Source organism: Argiope bruennichi, chromosome 4, assembly GCF_947563725.1.
Source record: "Argiope bruennichi chromosome 4, qqArgBrue1.1, whole genome shotgun sequence".
In the NCBI taxonomy this organism is placed as follows: domain Eukaryota; kingdom Metazoa; phylum Arthropoda; class Arachnida; order Araneae; family Araneidae; genus Argiope; species Argiope bruennichi.
The window spans coordinates 134,519,707-134,535,386 of NC_079154.1; the positions used below are offsets into that span (position 1 = coordinate 134,519,707).

At 30.1% G+C, this 15,680-nt stretch overlaps 1 protein-coding gene across 6 annotated transcripts in view; it reads left to right on the top strand.

The window, feature by feature from the left end:
- LOC129965576 (GATA-binding factor 2-like) overlaps nt 1-15,680 on the top strand; it is a 377,227-nt gene that overhangs the window by 284,143 nt on the left and 77,404 nt on the right. For all 6 annotated transcript variants that reach the window (XM_056079588.1, XM_056079589.1, XM_056079590.1 and 3 more), the window contains one exon: nt 2,510-2,777. In XM_056079588.1, the coding sequence (XP_055935563.1) occupies nt 2,576-2,777 (202 nt within the window). In that variant the 5' untranslated portion in view covers nt 2,510-2,575. The remainder of the gene's footprint in view (nt 1-2,509; nt 2,778-15,680) is intronic.

The following is a 15,680-nucleotide window of genomic DNA, read 5'->3' on the forward strand; positions in this document are numbered from 1 at the left end:
GTTTTTAGATAACAAGCAATAAAGAAATTCTGACTTATTTTCATGCTTCGATGCAAGCGTTAACATTCAGTCCTATTCAGACTGAATTTTAGAAGTGGCAAATTGCAATAACGTAATATTAATGATAAAATGATAAACATTCACTCCTTCAGCAATAGAGAGCAGTGGAATGTCTCTTATCAGAATAAAAGTGGTGAATGCATATTTATAAAATGCATTGTCAAGGAATGATTAAAATGGCAATCATGCGTACAGTAAATAGACTATTTATTCATGCTATAAATCCCCCTATAATTGATTCTACCTTTAGAAGCAATCATTAACAAAATAGTGTCGAATTTCTGTTCGTTCAGTGTGCTGTTAATTGGGATAACTCTTAGGATTTATCTTCCAATTGGTGTTTCCATTTGTGCGATAAGATGAAACTAATTAATAATGTCGATGAAAATTCATTAGATACTTTTCTTGATGTATGAGTAATGGAAAAAGGGATATTGATTAAAGGCGTTATTACAGAAGGATTGTTACAACAGTTAATCCCCGTAAAGATAAACTTGGATTGATGTAAGTTTATACTCAATCTAATCCCTAGCTTGGCTTGATATGAAAAGCATTCTCCTAGAAAACCTGAAATAATTTAAAGGACAAAGTATCATAAAAAAAGAATTTCGCATTTTAAATACATATTCCAAGTAAATTCTCGCTATTAAGATCACTTATTATCATTAAATCTTATTATCTACTTTTGGGGAATTATCATATCTTGCAGAAAATTTAAAAAAAATTAAAATCTAACTTATTAAAATATATTACCATTTTTAAATGTAACAAAATTATTAAATTAAGAATTAACAACATGCTATGTATTAAAAAAAAGATTTTGCTCCTTTTTAGAGAAAAAATCTACATCAACGTCATTTATATATCATGGGCGCATGCGTAGTTACGTTCGCCAGGTGATCGAGTTGAGGATGTTGATGATACACCGAATCAAAAAATAATCTTTGAATTGATCTCCTTATTTTTATATTATAGAAAAATAAAAAATAACACATGCACAAACAGTACTAAAATATACATTGTCCTTTGTTATTATTAGGTATATTTTACAGTTAATCATGCAAAATTCCCATAGGTTTTAAAAAATTCATCAGCACAACTAAGTATTATTATGTCTACTATGCCATTTGTAAAGCCATCTTAAGAAGATAAGAGGTTTCGTCCATTCATAACGTTATACTCTATTTTCAGGAATGCATTTTATATTGTTTTGATAACAGAAAGGCATTTTCAGTAAAATACTTTTCCGTTATAAAAATATGCTTTGAAAACTGAATATTATAGTTAATGTTTACTTTTCCGATACCTTTCGCTTTTTTTTTCAAGCGGAGAAATGGAAAGAACAGGCGTTTTTGTTTAGCTGTACTTTGCACTGGATCTTTTCCAATTCAATGCGAGTGCAATGAACTAAGCTCCGAGTTTCAAACATCGTCGCTTCAATCCGAGAAATGCAAAATACTGTTTTATATTCATCTCATACTTATTGAGAACGGAATCTTATAATGTATAGTCTGATTACGTTTCTCTGGATTTTCTGCTGGTATTTTTTTACTTTTTTAATTGAAAGGAATTTTTTCTATCCTTATTTTGATGGTTACTCATAAGTAAAAATTTAACCTTTTGTACATACATAAAACTTATGTTGATTTATATTGATTAAAAATCAATTTCTCTTTTTCAAACAAATTGTTGACGTGAAACCTGTGCATTACAATAAATTTCAAATGAAAATATTTTTAAATTATGCTAGTAAAGGAAATTTCTCACCAAGAATTTTAATTTATAATAACTATAAATTATTATTATATATTTGTACATTATAAATCATAAATTTATTATTTATTAAATTATTATTTTATTATAAATTTGTTATTTAGCCTTAAATTAATATTTTTATACATGACTTTGAAAAGGCTCTTTTTCAAAAAATACGGATTACGTATAGCTATAGACCAGGTATTATTTTTGAATTCTATTTGAATAAAATTGATTCCATTCAAAAGAATACTAAATAATGTATTACTTTGTCTAAATGTTTGCTTGGTTTATAAATATCAAGATATCAATTAGCCGTTACTTCTGCGTACTTCCCAAAACAAAACTAAAATACAGGCCATTCCAGAAAACTGAAAGCAATCAAACATTTGATTTATTTTATTGTTTTACTTGAATTAACATAAAAATCATACAGAGTTTCAAGTTTCAAGTTTAAAATATTATCTGAAAAAACTTGAAAATACAATTTCTTATCATCCTCCCATATAACTGGAAGAATTATAGAATGCGCAAGAACCAAATATTTCATTATTTTACGATTCATTCCAAGTTGAACGTTTGACACAAAATATTCTATTATTTTATTGCGCCACTCTAAGCAAACACAAAGTAATTGATTGAAATAAAACACTTGTTTCTCCGAAACTGAGTCGCTTGTCTTTCTGTGTTGCAGATCCGAGGCTTGTTGAGTCGTGCCACGTGATCGGTGGTGCATGGTGTGTTGCTGAAGGCCAACCTGATGGATGTTGCGGGCGAGCAGGGGCAGGGCCACCGTTGGCCCTACGACGGCCCCCGCATGGGCGACGCCAACCTCCTTGCGCCCGACGATGTCGACGTCTTCTTCCATTCCCTCGACTCCAACGGAAATCCCGTCAACCCGGCCAGCTACTACGCAAGCCCGGCCGCCGCACGGGCCGTGCACAGCTACAGGCCGCCCCACGGTAAGCACTCTCTCATATTTCAGCCCTCTCCACTCAACATTAGACCCCGCTACTTTTAAACAATTTAGGAACCACACAGTAATTTTAAGGCGAATGGCAATTGAAATATTAGCTACGCAAGTCTGATTTTCTGTCATTTGGTTTGAGGCGCAGTTATAGACGACCCCTTCCCCATAAGCCCTCCCCCTCCTTTTCCGTTATTTAATTCAATTTTGCATTTTGTCAAAAGTCAATTACAATTTTTATTAAATTTTTAAGGCTTGTTATACAATAGAAATGTCATTGAATTTCTATCTTTCATCTAATTACTTCTTTTTATCTAAACTTGATAAAAAGAATATTTAACTCATTTTTTTTCATTAAAAAAATTATTTTGGAAGATACTTTTAGATTCGATGAACTTAAGATTTCTATTTTATTATCCAAAAATGTATCTTATCAGTGTCATACCAATGATCTCAAGACATAAAATTTTAAAAGACGTTAAAAATTCAGAATTCTTAGAATTTGTTCATTCTATACATAAACGTTGAATAATTATTTCAAATTCCAATTTTTAATTTCTCCCACGAGTGATCAAGCATAATGGCTCTAATTTTATTCATTTCTTCGTTAAACTTATGTAACTTTTCTATACTATTTTAGAAGAAACAAATAACTGAGCCTCAAAATTACGAAATAAGACCAGAAAATTCAATATCACAGTTTCAATAAATGTATTTATAAAGATACCATCTATCAGTAAGATTATTTAGAAAAGGAAATTTCATATATAGATTTTATCTCCTTAGGAATGTAAATACATCAAAATTCTAACAAAATTGAAAATCTACCCCAAAATCTTCTTAATATTTTTTTTAAGTATTTCAAATAATAATAGAAGAATAAACATTGAGTCGACTTGCAAGATAAAGTTAAAAGTAGGAGAAATAGAAAAATACTCTTTTAAACGCATTTCCTTCTTCTATAGTCTGGTATCGATCGTAAAAAAGAAGTTTTCTATAAATGCCATCATTTTTCCCATTTGGTTTTTAGACGACAAACAGTCTTTGAAACAATTGTTCCACATTTCTTCTATATTTTTATATACCAATACTTTCAAACTACTTCAAGAGGCTTGCTTTTCGTAGCATTGGTGGAAACTCGATTTTAAAGCTCAACAGAAAAACGCTTTTTTTTTTTTTTTTTTTTTCTTTTTCCCTCTTTCTGTGTAAGTATATTTGCACACAGAAATACCTAAGAATTCAAACTGCATATTCAAAGGATGTTTTGACCATAAATTTTAGATTCTAAATAAGTTGCAAAATGTCGATTCTTTCAAAAAAAAAAAATATAAACACAGACATAAATTTAAATATTGATTAACATTATCATTTCGTTTGAGATATCTCACTGCATTCTTGAAAATGAGATTATAAATAGAAATACGAGGTTTTCAGTTTTTTACTAGAAATCCTTTTTGGATGTAAAAAAAATGCCCGTTTCATTTTTTCAATAAATAATGTTTTTAATATGTTTAATAAATATATTATTATATAAAATGTGTTTAATGTTTACATTAAATTGATCAAATAAAATGCATAAACAAAAAATTAAAAATGCAATTAATGCATATATTTGAGAAATATATATGAAATGGATTCATCAAATCGGTTCTTTATTAATAATAAAAATTTCTATTTAATTCGTGTTATCAAACATTTTGCAAAAAACCTTCAAGTCTGAATTCGTACTGTAAGAAATTCCATTTTTATTTTGCATCGCAACAAAATTCTTTTTAATCGTTAAAGAATCTCTCCTTTTGATAAACATCATGATTTAGCAATATTTGCGCAGTCAATATTCTCCTCTAACCCACAATGCATACAGTTAAATACTCTCTAATTTACTAAAAAGTCGAGCTCCATTTTTTTTATTTTGAGATTTCGTTGATATTTCTGCACAAGTAATGAATGGGCACGATCAGATAACAAAAATCAAATTCCCGTTTATAATAACAATGTAAATAAATCATTCAGATTCATCAAATTTCTATCCGGAATTATCAATCAATCTTCAACAAACATGAAATCTTGAAATTCCAATCTACTAATCCTACTACGCATTGTTTCCTTTCTGAATATGCTTTCGCAGTGCGAATCGAACTCTGCGGTTGTCAATGTTGTCAAGCAGAGTTCCAAATGAGTGATAGGTCAATTGTTTGCATTCGGCCTTCTCGTTGCTGGCAAGTTGGCATTGAACGGCACAACGCGGAATAATTAGCTGTGCGTGGTCCGCAATTAAAGACTTGTTGGGATACTGCAACAAAAACTAAAGAAAAGAAGCCAGCCAAAAGAATACCTGTGGACACGTTCTGGTCTCTATTTTTCTCACTTTTTAATTATCAGGGTGGTGTCTGCAGAGAATTATTGTCCTTTCTTTTGGATTGCTTTGATTCGAGTTTGATCTTTTGCCAATTTAATGTGGTGTCATTATTTTCGTTCACTTATTTTTGATTGGCGGTTTCTTGTGTTTATTATTATTTCTATTACTTGCTGGCTGACCAAGCTATTATGATTTTCTTGATTTCATATCCTTTATAGGATAAGCTCAGTTATACTGGCTTAGCGATAGAAGCATAGTTGTCCTCAGTGCCCCAATGAATAATTTTAAGGGAGCAGCCTGGTGTAGTACGTTTAAGTCACTTTTTCTTAGATGGCGGAAAATTGATTCGATACTCCGGGAGCTGTTTGCGGTTAGTAAATCAATGATGAAAACCGGCTGGGATGGGTTGACAAAATTATGCCCTCGGTTGCGCGTTGCCATTTCTAAACATTCAATATTATCATTTAATCGTTGTAATTTTTCCTTGCATCAGATAATCGATCTTTAAAGTCGGTTATTATCGATCTTAAAAAAGATTTTGACAGTAAGTTTTGTTTTCTCTAAAGAAATCAGTATTTTCTTGAACTATTTTTTAAATACTTGATGCAAAAGATTCTAGATTTTGGGACCACAAAAATCGTTTTTTGAACAACTTTTCTGATATATATATTAATTTTGTGTATTGAACAATACTTACTGTGCGATATCAACAGCATTTTAAAGTAATTCAAAGTTTTAAAGAATCAATTAGCAAATCAAATTTAGCAATCGAGATTGACAGCAGAGGCAGATATAGATATAGTTAACTAATAAATTAATCATCATTTCTTTACTTTTTCAAAAAGCAGAGATATTTTCAAAGCAAAGGTTAACTATAAAAAAAGGTCAAAAGCCTAAAGGTCAAAAGTACCAGATATTTTCCGCTTTTAGGTGCGTTGCTAACAATGAAACCATGGGATATTACTTTTCTTTTATAATTTTCCTTTTTTATAAATAATGTTCATTTTTAATAATTGACTTCTTATGCATTTCTTAATAATTAAATTTCATTATAAGTTTCAACGATGGGATTTGATCCGATTTTTTTTTATATCTATTGAGTTCAATGACAATTTCAGAGTATTTAAATCAACTTATAATGTTCTATAACAAAAGCAGAATGTCTTAAGAGTTATTTAAAGCCAAAGAAGCAAAAAATTGTGCTGCAAGAACGCATTTAAATAGCATGACCCGAAATCTTAATCGTGAATAAGCCATCTTCTGGGAATATCTGTGCAAAAAGTCGCTTTTCTTTTGCAACCGAAATCAACTTACAGTATCAAAAAAAAAAAAAAAAAAAAAAAAAAAAAACAGTTGTGAGCAATATTTATAAGAACTAAAAGCAATCTTAGAAAGGTTCCATCCGCAATTGTACTCTTTGTACAATTCATGACTTATACCAGTGAGATCCCTAACAATTAATACGTAAGTAACAACCAAAATTAGTAACATCTTTCTGTATCCGAATTACCAAATTCACCGATTGATCCTCCGATTACACAAACCATTAAACGTATCTCATTTCGATTCCAAAGACACCTGAGCCCATTCACTGCAACAACCTACGCTTCGTCTCTTGTTGGCATAAAAAAACCGTTCCATCAAGCTGAGTGCGAACAATACCGATTCTATCCAGAAGTACGATGAGCACCGCGATAACTTCATCAATAGAAGAGCGCGATCTAATAATGCATATCTAATTGGACAAGCGGGAAATGTAAATAGAAAGCCAGTAGATAAATAAATATCCTATTTATACATAAGAAACGAAGTCATCACCGCTACAAATCAATGCATTAAGAATTCAGTCAGTTACACCAAACAGGAAAGAGTGGAGGTGAGTTCTTGAGACAAAGGTCCCAACACCAACCCAAATACCCCGAGAGAGCACAGTTGTATTTCGGGAAACACTAATTGCTGAATTCATGCTCTGGAACGATCTGGAGGTAGAAAGGGTCGGATACAATAACTCACCACCCCCACCAGTATCGTTGGGTCGGTGCGCACTCAGAGATCTGCTTCCCTATAGTTAACCTGAAAGTCTTGTACACACAATGGTAATGATATTTTAAGCATAGAAGAGACCGTTGCAGTTATAGGTCTAATTGAAGATACAGAAACAAACAGGAAAACAGGCGGCATTTTTTAGATCTGAAGGCAAATTCTTTCAATAGTTCGACAGATTATTTAAAATGAAGAATACTTGGAAAAATTTGTAAAATATGGATTGAAAATTAAACTTACAGGAGAATTTGATTCTACAGTACATGCCGAGGTGTTAATGATTAGCCATATGATGCTCTTTTTATCTACGTAATATTAAAGTCGTTTTCTTGGTTCTTAAACCCAATGTAAAGTGAAACAAACCTTTCATGAACAAGAAAATGGGAACGAGTGAGGGAGAGGCGGGAGAATCTTGAACTAAAATAATTTTTTTTGCTTAAAACTTGAGTATAATTGGGTATCTAATTATTTCGATTTGCTCTTAAAATGATATCTTGACTAATGGAAATAAGTAAAATATAGGCTATTAAATCAATTCAAAAGAAATCCTTCTTTTCTACAATTCGTTAATCATAATTGTTTTCAATATTAATCAAAGATTGAGATAAATATGGCTAATTCTAATAATTATATAACGAGATGAATTTCAGTTATTAACAATATTAATGTACTCCAGTCAAATTCACATTATACATATCGTCATCATAATTAAAAATGACAAAATAGCGCCTTTTGAGAGATATTTTTATGAAGTATTAATGATTATTAATTACTTAGCTTAGAAGTCTCTTATTGATAAATTATTAATCGTTAACGACATCAGACATGACAATATTCTACATTACCATATACTGACTTTCGCTCTTTTTGGCCAATTAACATGAAACAGTATAGTAATTGCTTTTGCGATCGTTTAGGGGCATCATTCGAAGGGAGTTATTATTATTATTTTATTATTTTGCCTAAAATTATTCCCAAAGATTTATTTTAGATTTATATACATTCATTTTTTAATAAAACTTCCTTTTCAATTTGAGATCTTATTAGCTTTTTGCATGTAAAATTATAATAACAAAGTTTATTTTCAATATCCTTTTTAATTGTTTGAATTTATTTTCATTAAGGGACAAGATATTTACTTTTTATTCGATTATTTAAATGAATGCCCTAATGTTTTCTGCAAACGAAAACTTTCACAAAATGTACCTATAATCAAAATCAAGAAATAAGATTTAACCTGATAGCCATTTTATGTTAATATTTACGAACGCAATAACTAACAGATTGCGTGTCATTTGTTTTCCGTCATCATTTTGAGATGATTCTTGTATTTGATATTGCATAATGAATTTCTTGCTAGCTCACCTTACCTCACTCTCTAGCTCATATATTATCTCACTCATTTTTTGAGTGAAAGAAATTTCATTGAAAAAAATCGAATTAAATCATGTGTAAAATTCTGTGTTTTATAATCATTTACTGCACATCAATTACGGAACATACAACTTCCCCCTTTGGTGAATGTGTCAGTGGATAAGACTATCTTATTGAATGGGCTCTACAGCTTCGGACTATTGATTCTAGAAAACTTAAAGATAATGTAATGTTTTAATCTTAATTTTTATGTTTGTAAAACTAAAGATGTTAATCGAAAAGAAAATATCCGAATTTCTTTGTATTTATTTATTTATTTTAAATTTTTCTTAGCCTTAGATGCACAAATTCCTGATTCAAATTATCATAAACCAGGCGACTGAAATGAATTAGGATGATATTTTTTTACGAAAGTTTAGCTTAACTGGCTCATATACTATATGCGCTTTTAATGCTTGATTGCTTGCATTTAAGTACATTTTGATGTTACATTTTAATTTATATTGAAAGCTTTTAATATGCAATTAAAATGAACAGCAAATGAATGAACAATAGCTCAAATAAATCTTATAATTAAATCATTCTAATGAATCCTTTAGAAAGAAATAGCATACAACTTTACGCACTAAGATCTGAAACAAGCATGCGAAATTTCACTGGCATATTCTGTGAATACGCAAGTTTGAAAAGTCCCATTTCCCCTCTCGGAACCCATTTCAATTTGAACTCAAATGGAGAGGGACTGAAATCCATTAAATAAATGTAACACGTGTTTTGTATCGAATGGATGCCAAGAGCTATTACAGCGGGCGATCTCTGCACCCCAAATGTCAAAAACGATCGAATGGCCATTCGCCTTGACCGCTGCCATTTGAAAGGCTACTTGCCCCTCTAAATTCGTGGAAAGATTACCCAATAGAATCCATTTTAACTGCACATCTAAAGCAAAATTGAATCTCTAAATACAAATAAACCCTGAAACCACTATATAGCTGTAGTGTTATATATATTAAACATTTGGTTTTACACTATGCATTATAGCCAAATTCGCAACAATTTTACTTAGTATTATTTTGTTACTAAGCAGTTTTTCCTTTCTTTTGCATTTCTACAAATATCAGTATTAATTATTTTGTGTGCATGACTTAAAAGAAAATTTTCTGATATATTAAAAGGGCGAAAATAAAGTTAAATTTGTTAGTGATACAAAAAGTGTAAATCGAAATGTTATATTTTTGTATTTTCAAGATATTTACAATGATAGACTGTATTTCATCAAAAATAGCATACTGATTTTGTATCGAATACAAAAGTGCTGAGAATTTAAACATTTCAGAAAACTCAAGTCGATTTAGGAAAGTTTTTAAATTTTCATATTTTTTTCCCAAAAAGAACTTAAATCTCCAAAAATTTTTTTAAAAAGTAGTCCCTACTCAGTTTTATTTTCATTTTTGTAAGTCAAGTATTCAGTTAAATGGATTGCGTATACTAAAATTCGCTTGCCGAATCGTATACAATTTTATTTTATGTTTGATATGCAATTCACTATGTTATAATTAAATAGTGAGATTAATAAGAGGGCTAAATACGAAATTCAAATAGAATCAGTTAAGTATTAAGAACCTGATCTTTAAATTTTCATTCATTATGAATTCGAATGAAGTATAAATTTTCTAATTACGATATTTACAGTTCCTTATGCTTACCAAATTTTTAAACTTTAATATAAATTTTCACTCTAGCAATTCGTTACTCTTTCTTTTTCTTTTGTTTAAAACTTCAAAAATACATAATTTTGTTTTTAAGGAATGACGCTTCTTGTCTTTCTGGCATATATTTTAACATACAAAAAAATGCCATTTCCTTTTCAATGCAACCACTTTTTACTCTAAAATTTATCAAATAAATGATGAGTTGTTTTTCTGTTTTATGGGAAACTGTTTTAGTTGTTAATTTTTCTGTTTTATGAGTTTTTAATAGTTAGCAAATTATTTTCTCTACTAAGGATTAAGATTTAAAGGTTCTTTACAAATATTTTAAGGATTCTCTGCAAATGATTGAAGATTTAAAAAAGAAATCTGGATTCTTTATTAAGCGATAACGTGATCTTATTTATTCGCCATATAACTAATATCGTATTTGTCTAATCACTGCATCAGCAAACCAAAATACCTTCATCTTTCTTGAAAAAAAAATTATTTCCTCATCAGGAAGCATAAATAGTGAAATTTCTATTGTCACATAAAAGAAAATAAGGGCATGTGTATCTTAATTATTTATTTTTTCTTGATTTTTTTAAAAAACTTCATTTAATAACTCTCTAAACCCTCTATTTAAATGACAGTTTTTCCATCTTTTTTCTAAATTAGTATGAATGACACTTCAGTACGTGAAAAGTTATATGTTGCACGATTATGTGCAGGTAAACAGGCTCTCAGGCTAATATATTTAAACATAAATTATATAATTTTAGCTGAACCAAATATAGTTTTAGAATTTTGTTTCTCGCAACGAAAATCGGTATTTTGAGCAATGAAATCTTTTTATAGTCGGTCGATATTGAAGCAATCATTTATAGCTTAAAATGTTAAAGCCAACTTAGTTTTAATGACATACAGGGATAGCTGTGTTTTTTTTTTTTTTTAAATTTTAGTTTTATTTATATCAAAGGGGAAAAAAACTTTCATTATAATAAAACAGTAGATGTAGAATATGTTTTATAAGGACAAGGCTCACTATTATAACAGTTTTCTGTAATCTTATATTTTTATTCATAGTGGCATTTTTTTCCTACTTAATATGAGCAATTCTGCATACCCCTTTCCTCATTTTAATGAGAAATTTAATGGTGATTTCTAATCGACTGCTCATCACATTTTCTTCCTTAAAAAGAATAGTTTTACGAAGATTCTATTTAATTATGAGTTCTAATGAATAACTTAAAGTCAATGCTTGCAGATAATGTATCAAAATGAGAAAGGCTGGATACAAAACACTATTTTATGTATTTTTGATTCGATGACTTATTAAAATAGAAATTTTAAAAGGGTCATTTAGAGCTGCTTCTCTAGAGCAACCATAAAAATGATCATATAGATTATTACAAGTAGGAACTGTATTTCTCGAATAATATGATATTAATTACATATATGAAGAAAATTATATACAGAAGGAAAGAATCGGAATTACAAAACAAATAGGATGTCGAATAATTGAATGTTATGATTTTCTACATTCATTGTTAATTGTTGAAAACTGAAAACTTTTTTTATAGGGCAGTTTGCTTTCAGAGTGATTAGGCAACAGGCTCCTATTATCTTTAAAAACGCATTGTAAAAAAAAAAAAAAAAAAAAAAAAAAAAAAAAAAAAAAAAAACTAGAATTTTTAGAATAATATCTTTAGAGTTTAGTCATGATTCATTAATAACATTCCTTTATTTCTAGAACATAGACAGAGATTGGCAACCAAGGTATCTTTTAAAGCATAATGTAGGTCGTTTTTAAGTCAGTAAAGATTATACTTATAATAACACAAAAATTTTCGACACTATTTCATGAAAACTAATTATACACCTTAATATTTTTATATAATTAAATCTTTTTTCAAAAATGAGGATCTCTTATATCTCGAATTAAAAAAAAAAAAGACACGCTCTCATTTACCAAGAGATTGAATATTTATGAAATGAAAAGAAAAAAAAAATTCTTGAGGAATCCAACAACAGGAATCTCATTAAAAATTGAAAATATTCTTATTTCTTATGAAGTGTATATTTTAATTTTATTATTCTTATAAAACCAATTTTAATTTTTTTTATTACCTAACATACTGCTGAGAGAAAGAAGAATGATAATATAAATGTAAGAATTGTTAAATGGTTTAAATTATTTTACACTCATAGTGATATTTTCTAAATAAAACTGTTATAACATTGATATAATAGATGACAGCGAAAATGCAAGCTGCTGGTTTGCGACACCTTCATTAATATTTCGATAACTATCATTTTTAAAAAAACAATGACGATGCATTCATTGTCTGCCCCTCGCCATTTTATTTTGCTTGAGATGAGGTACAAAAAAGGATGCACTGGAAGGATGCACTTTGCAGGAACAAAATTTGCAGGAAACCATTTTTAACTAACACTTTTCTGCAATTGAGAATCTTCACTAACATATATATTACGAGATACAGTCTTTTTCCGTCAAAATATTACAGAAAAAATTATGTTGCTCAGTGGATTGAAAGTTCGTGGCATCTTGTACCTAGAAGATGGCAGAAATGGTTCGGTTTCTCATTGTGTGATTGCGCCCAATTTTAAAGTATTTTCACGGAACCAAGATTTGTTTAAGTTTTACTTATATCTCACTTTCAATCGGGGGAGGAGGGAACCACCATTATATTCTTATAAAAAATTTCAGGAAGATTTGTAAAAAAAAAAAAAAAAAAAAAAAAAAAAAATTAAAGTTGACACCTATCCATATAAAGTTGGCTAATTTTATTCTTGGCACACTTTGTTTTTTAATTTTCTCTTAAATTCCGAATTGGATCAAAATTAAAAATTAAAAATTCTGTCGTTTCTAGGAAAATTCGATCTAAAAACTTTTGTACAAAAAAAAAGCACTTCTAACTTAATGCATGCTTTGGGTAGATTAGAACATTCTCTGTCTTACCCAAGAAACGAGAGCTGCCTCTCGAATGAAGCAGACGGTAGAAAGATAAGGCTACTGTAATGGAAACTAAATTTTAATTTTTCTCGCCTTCCTATTACAGCATTATTTTACCTTTCTCTCTATTTTTTTTTCTTTGTTGATTATTATTTGTTTTGTTTTCCACTCAGATTTTGATTTCTTTTTTTATTCTTCCCATCCGCCTCGACCTATTATTTTTCCATACTGCAGTTGGCAGCGTGTGTTGTGATAATAGCCGGCATATTTCGACTGCGTTTTCTGTTCTATTAAAATGATTATTACTCAGTGTTAACAGAGCTGGCGCAGAAAAACCGGGAGAGAGCGAGAAAGAGCGAGAGAAAAAATAATCCCAGCAAATGAACACGAAATTTGAGGAAAATAATGAAAGAAGAGAGAAAAAAAGTTTTACTCCGATGGAAGGAGTTGATATGAGGTTGAACAGAGTTAAGCTCCTCGCTTTTTGGGGGTTTTATTTCTTTTTTACCCTCTCCTCCCCCCCTTCTGTGTTAATTTTTAGGATGAAACAGTCCAGAAACTTTCCAAAAATGAGTTTCCACACGTTGCGGAGGAACATTATTAATCTGAATTTGCTTTCATTTGCTCCTCGCCTAGGAATTTTTACACGCCAGATGTGCGAAAAATCTGATTTCACTTCTTTTCGTTTCCTTGATTTTTTTTCTTCTTTAATCCAGAATTCTGTTTGTTCTTGCCTAAACGGTGCTCCATGCTATCACCGAAATGGAATTTCATTTTCTTAAGAAAGGCTGATCATCAAGATATTAATAATTGGATGTTGTTGTTAAATCGAGATTTAATGGATTTTTGAAAATACAATAGCAGTGTATTCATCTTATGATGATTCAAAAATTCTGACTTCCGTATGCAGTCACAAAATTTTTCTAAACTGCTTGAAAAGGAGGAACTATACTTCCATTTTTTTGACAAGTATATTAAAAAAAAGTATATCTAATTTTATACTATAATACTCGTTTTATTATCTAACTCGTCAATGTCAGTAAGCCAACATTTAATAAGAAATATTATAGAAAAAAAACTTAAGCCTATTCATTATCAGTTGCTTTTACTTTCACGAGTCTTATTGCGCTGTTATAAATTATTTAACTTTGTAGGACAAATAAATAACTTTTTTTAGAAATTGCTTTGAGTCTTAAAGAGGCGCATTCATTCATTTGCATATTCAATGCAAGAGGAACAGTTTATTTCCCAAATTTCACGCGCTGCGTCATTTTACTTTCAAATCTTTAGGTGCATACTATTTGTAGAGAATTGTCTATTAATTTAAAAGAGAAGGATCCATGCGCTACATTTTTGAGTATTTTTTAAAAGATAATGTTCTCATATTAGCTACGAAAATTCGATTAATTAAATTAAAAGCGAAGATAGTCCCTTTAGTTGAATCTCTTCATATCACAATGAGAAATGTAGTAATTTAAAGTGCAGATCCTCGTGTTACTTCATATCAATCTTTACTTTTATTTAAAAGAAATAGCCTGTACTATTTGAAGATCATTACGTTACTTGACAGAGCGTATATTAATAGTAAAAAATTCTGTTAATTCATAAAAACTATTGATTCATGCATACTTAACTTGAATTTCACGTAGTTTTTCGTAACAGAAAAAAAATTGAAATAAGTTATTGAAAATTAATATTTAAAACATCCTCTTGTCCCTGTATTTCAGTCTTCCCACATTATTCCCAAAGAAATGTCCGGATAGTGTTTAAGAGTTTTGGATTCCATCGTGTAACAAAGGTGAGTTTAGATATCTAGATTATAGCAAAAATAATCAGTGTCGCAGTGAGGGTTCAGAAGGGTACCAGTGTTCCGGATACCAATCTTGGGATGATGCTAGTCCCATATTTGCTAGTATTATAAGTTTTTAAAACAAAAGTTAAAGAACAAAACCAGAGAAGGGAAGATCAAAAAATGAATGCTAATATTAAATGTCCGGGCAGTTTTTAATATCTTTAGGGTTCCACTATGTATCAAAAATCATCGAAATGCGTGTAGATACCCAGGTGCTAAATTTAATGTTATAAAATAATCAGTGTCGCAGTGAAGATTCAGAAAGGTATCAATGTTCGGGATATCAATCTTTGGACTGATGCGAGTGCAACATTTGGTCATTTTGTAAGTTTTTAAAATAAAGTTTAATGGATGAAACGAGAGAGGGGAATTGTCGAAGAATGAGCATTATGATGAGGGTGTCGCCTGTTCTTATCACTAAAAATTTATTTTAGTCTGTTATCAATGATATCGATGAAATTGTGACTGGATTCTTCTATTGCGCCTTACTGGGATCTTCGCACTTTAGGAGCGCCAGAACCGATTAGCGGCAGTCCCTGAACGTGCGTCGTCACCCATCTACGCGGGATTCCAACCAAGTGTGACGGGGGATTAGCCGCACA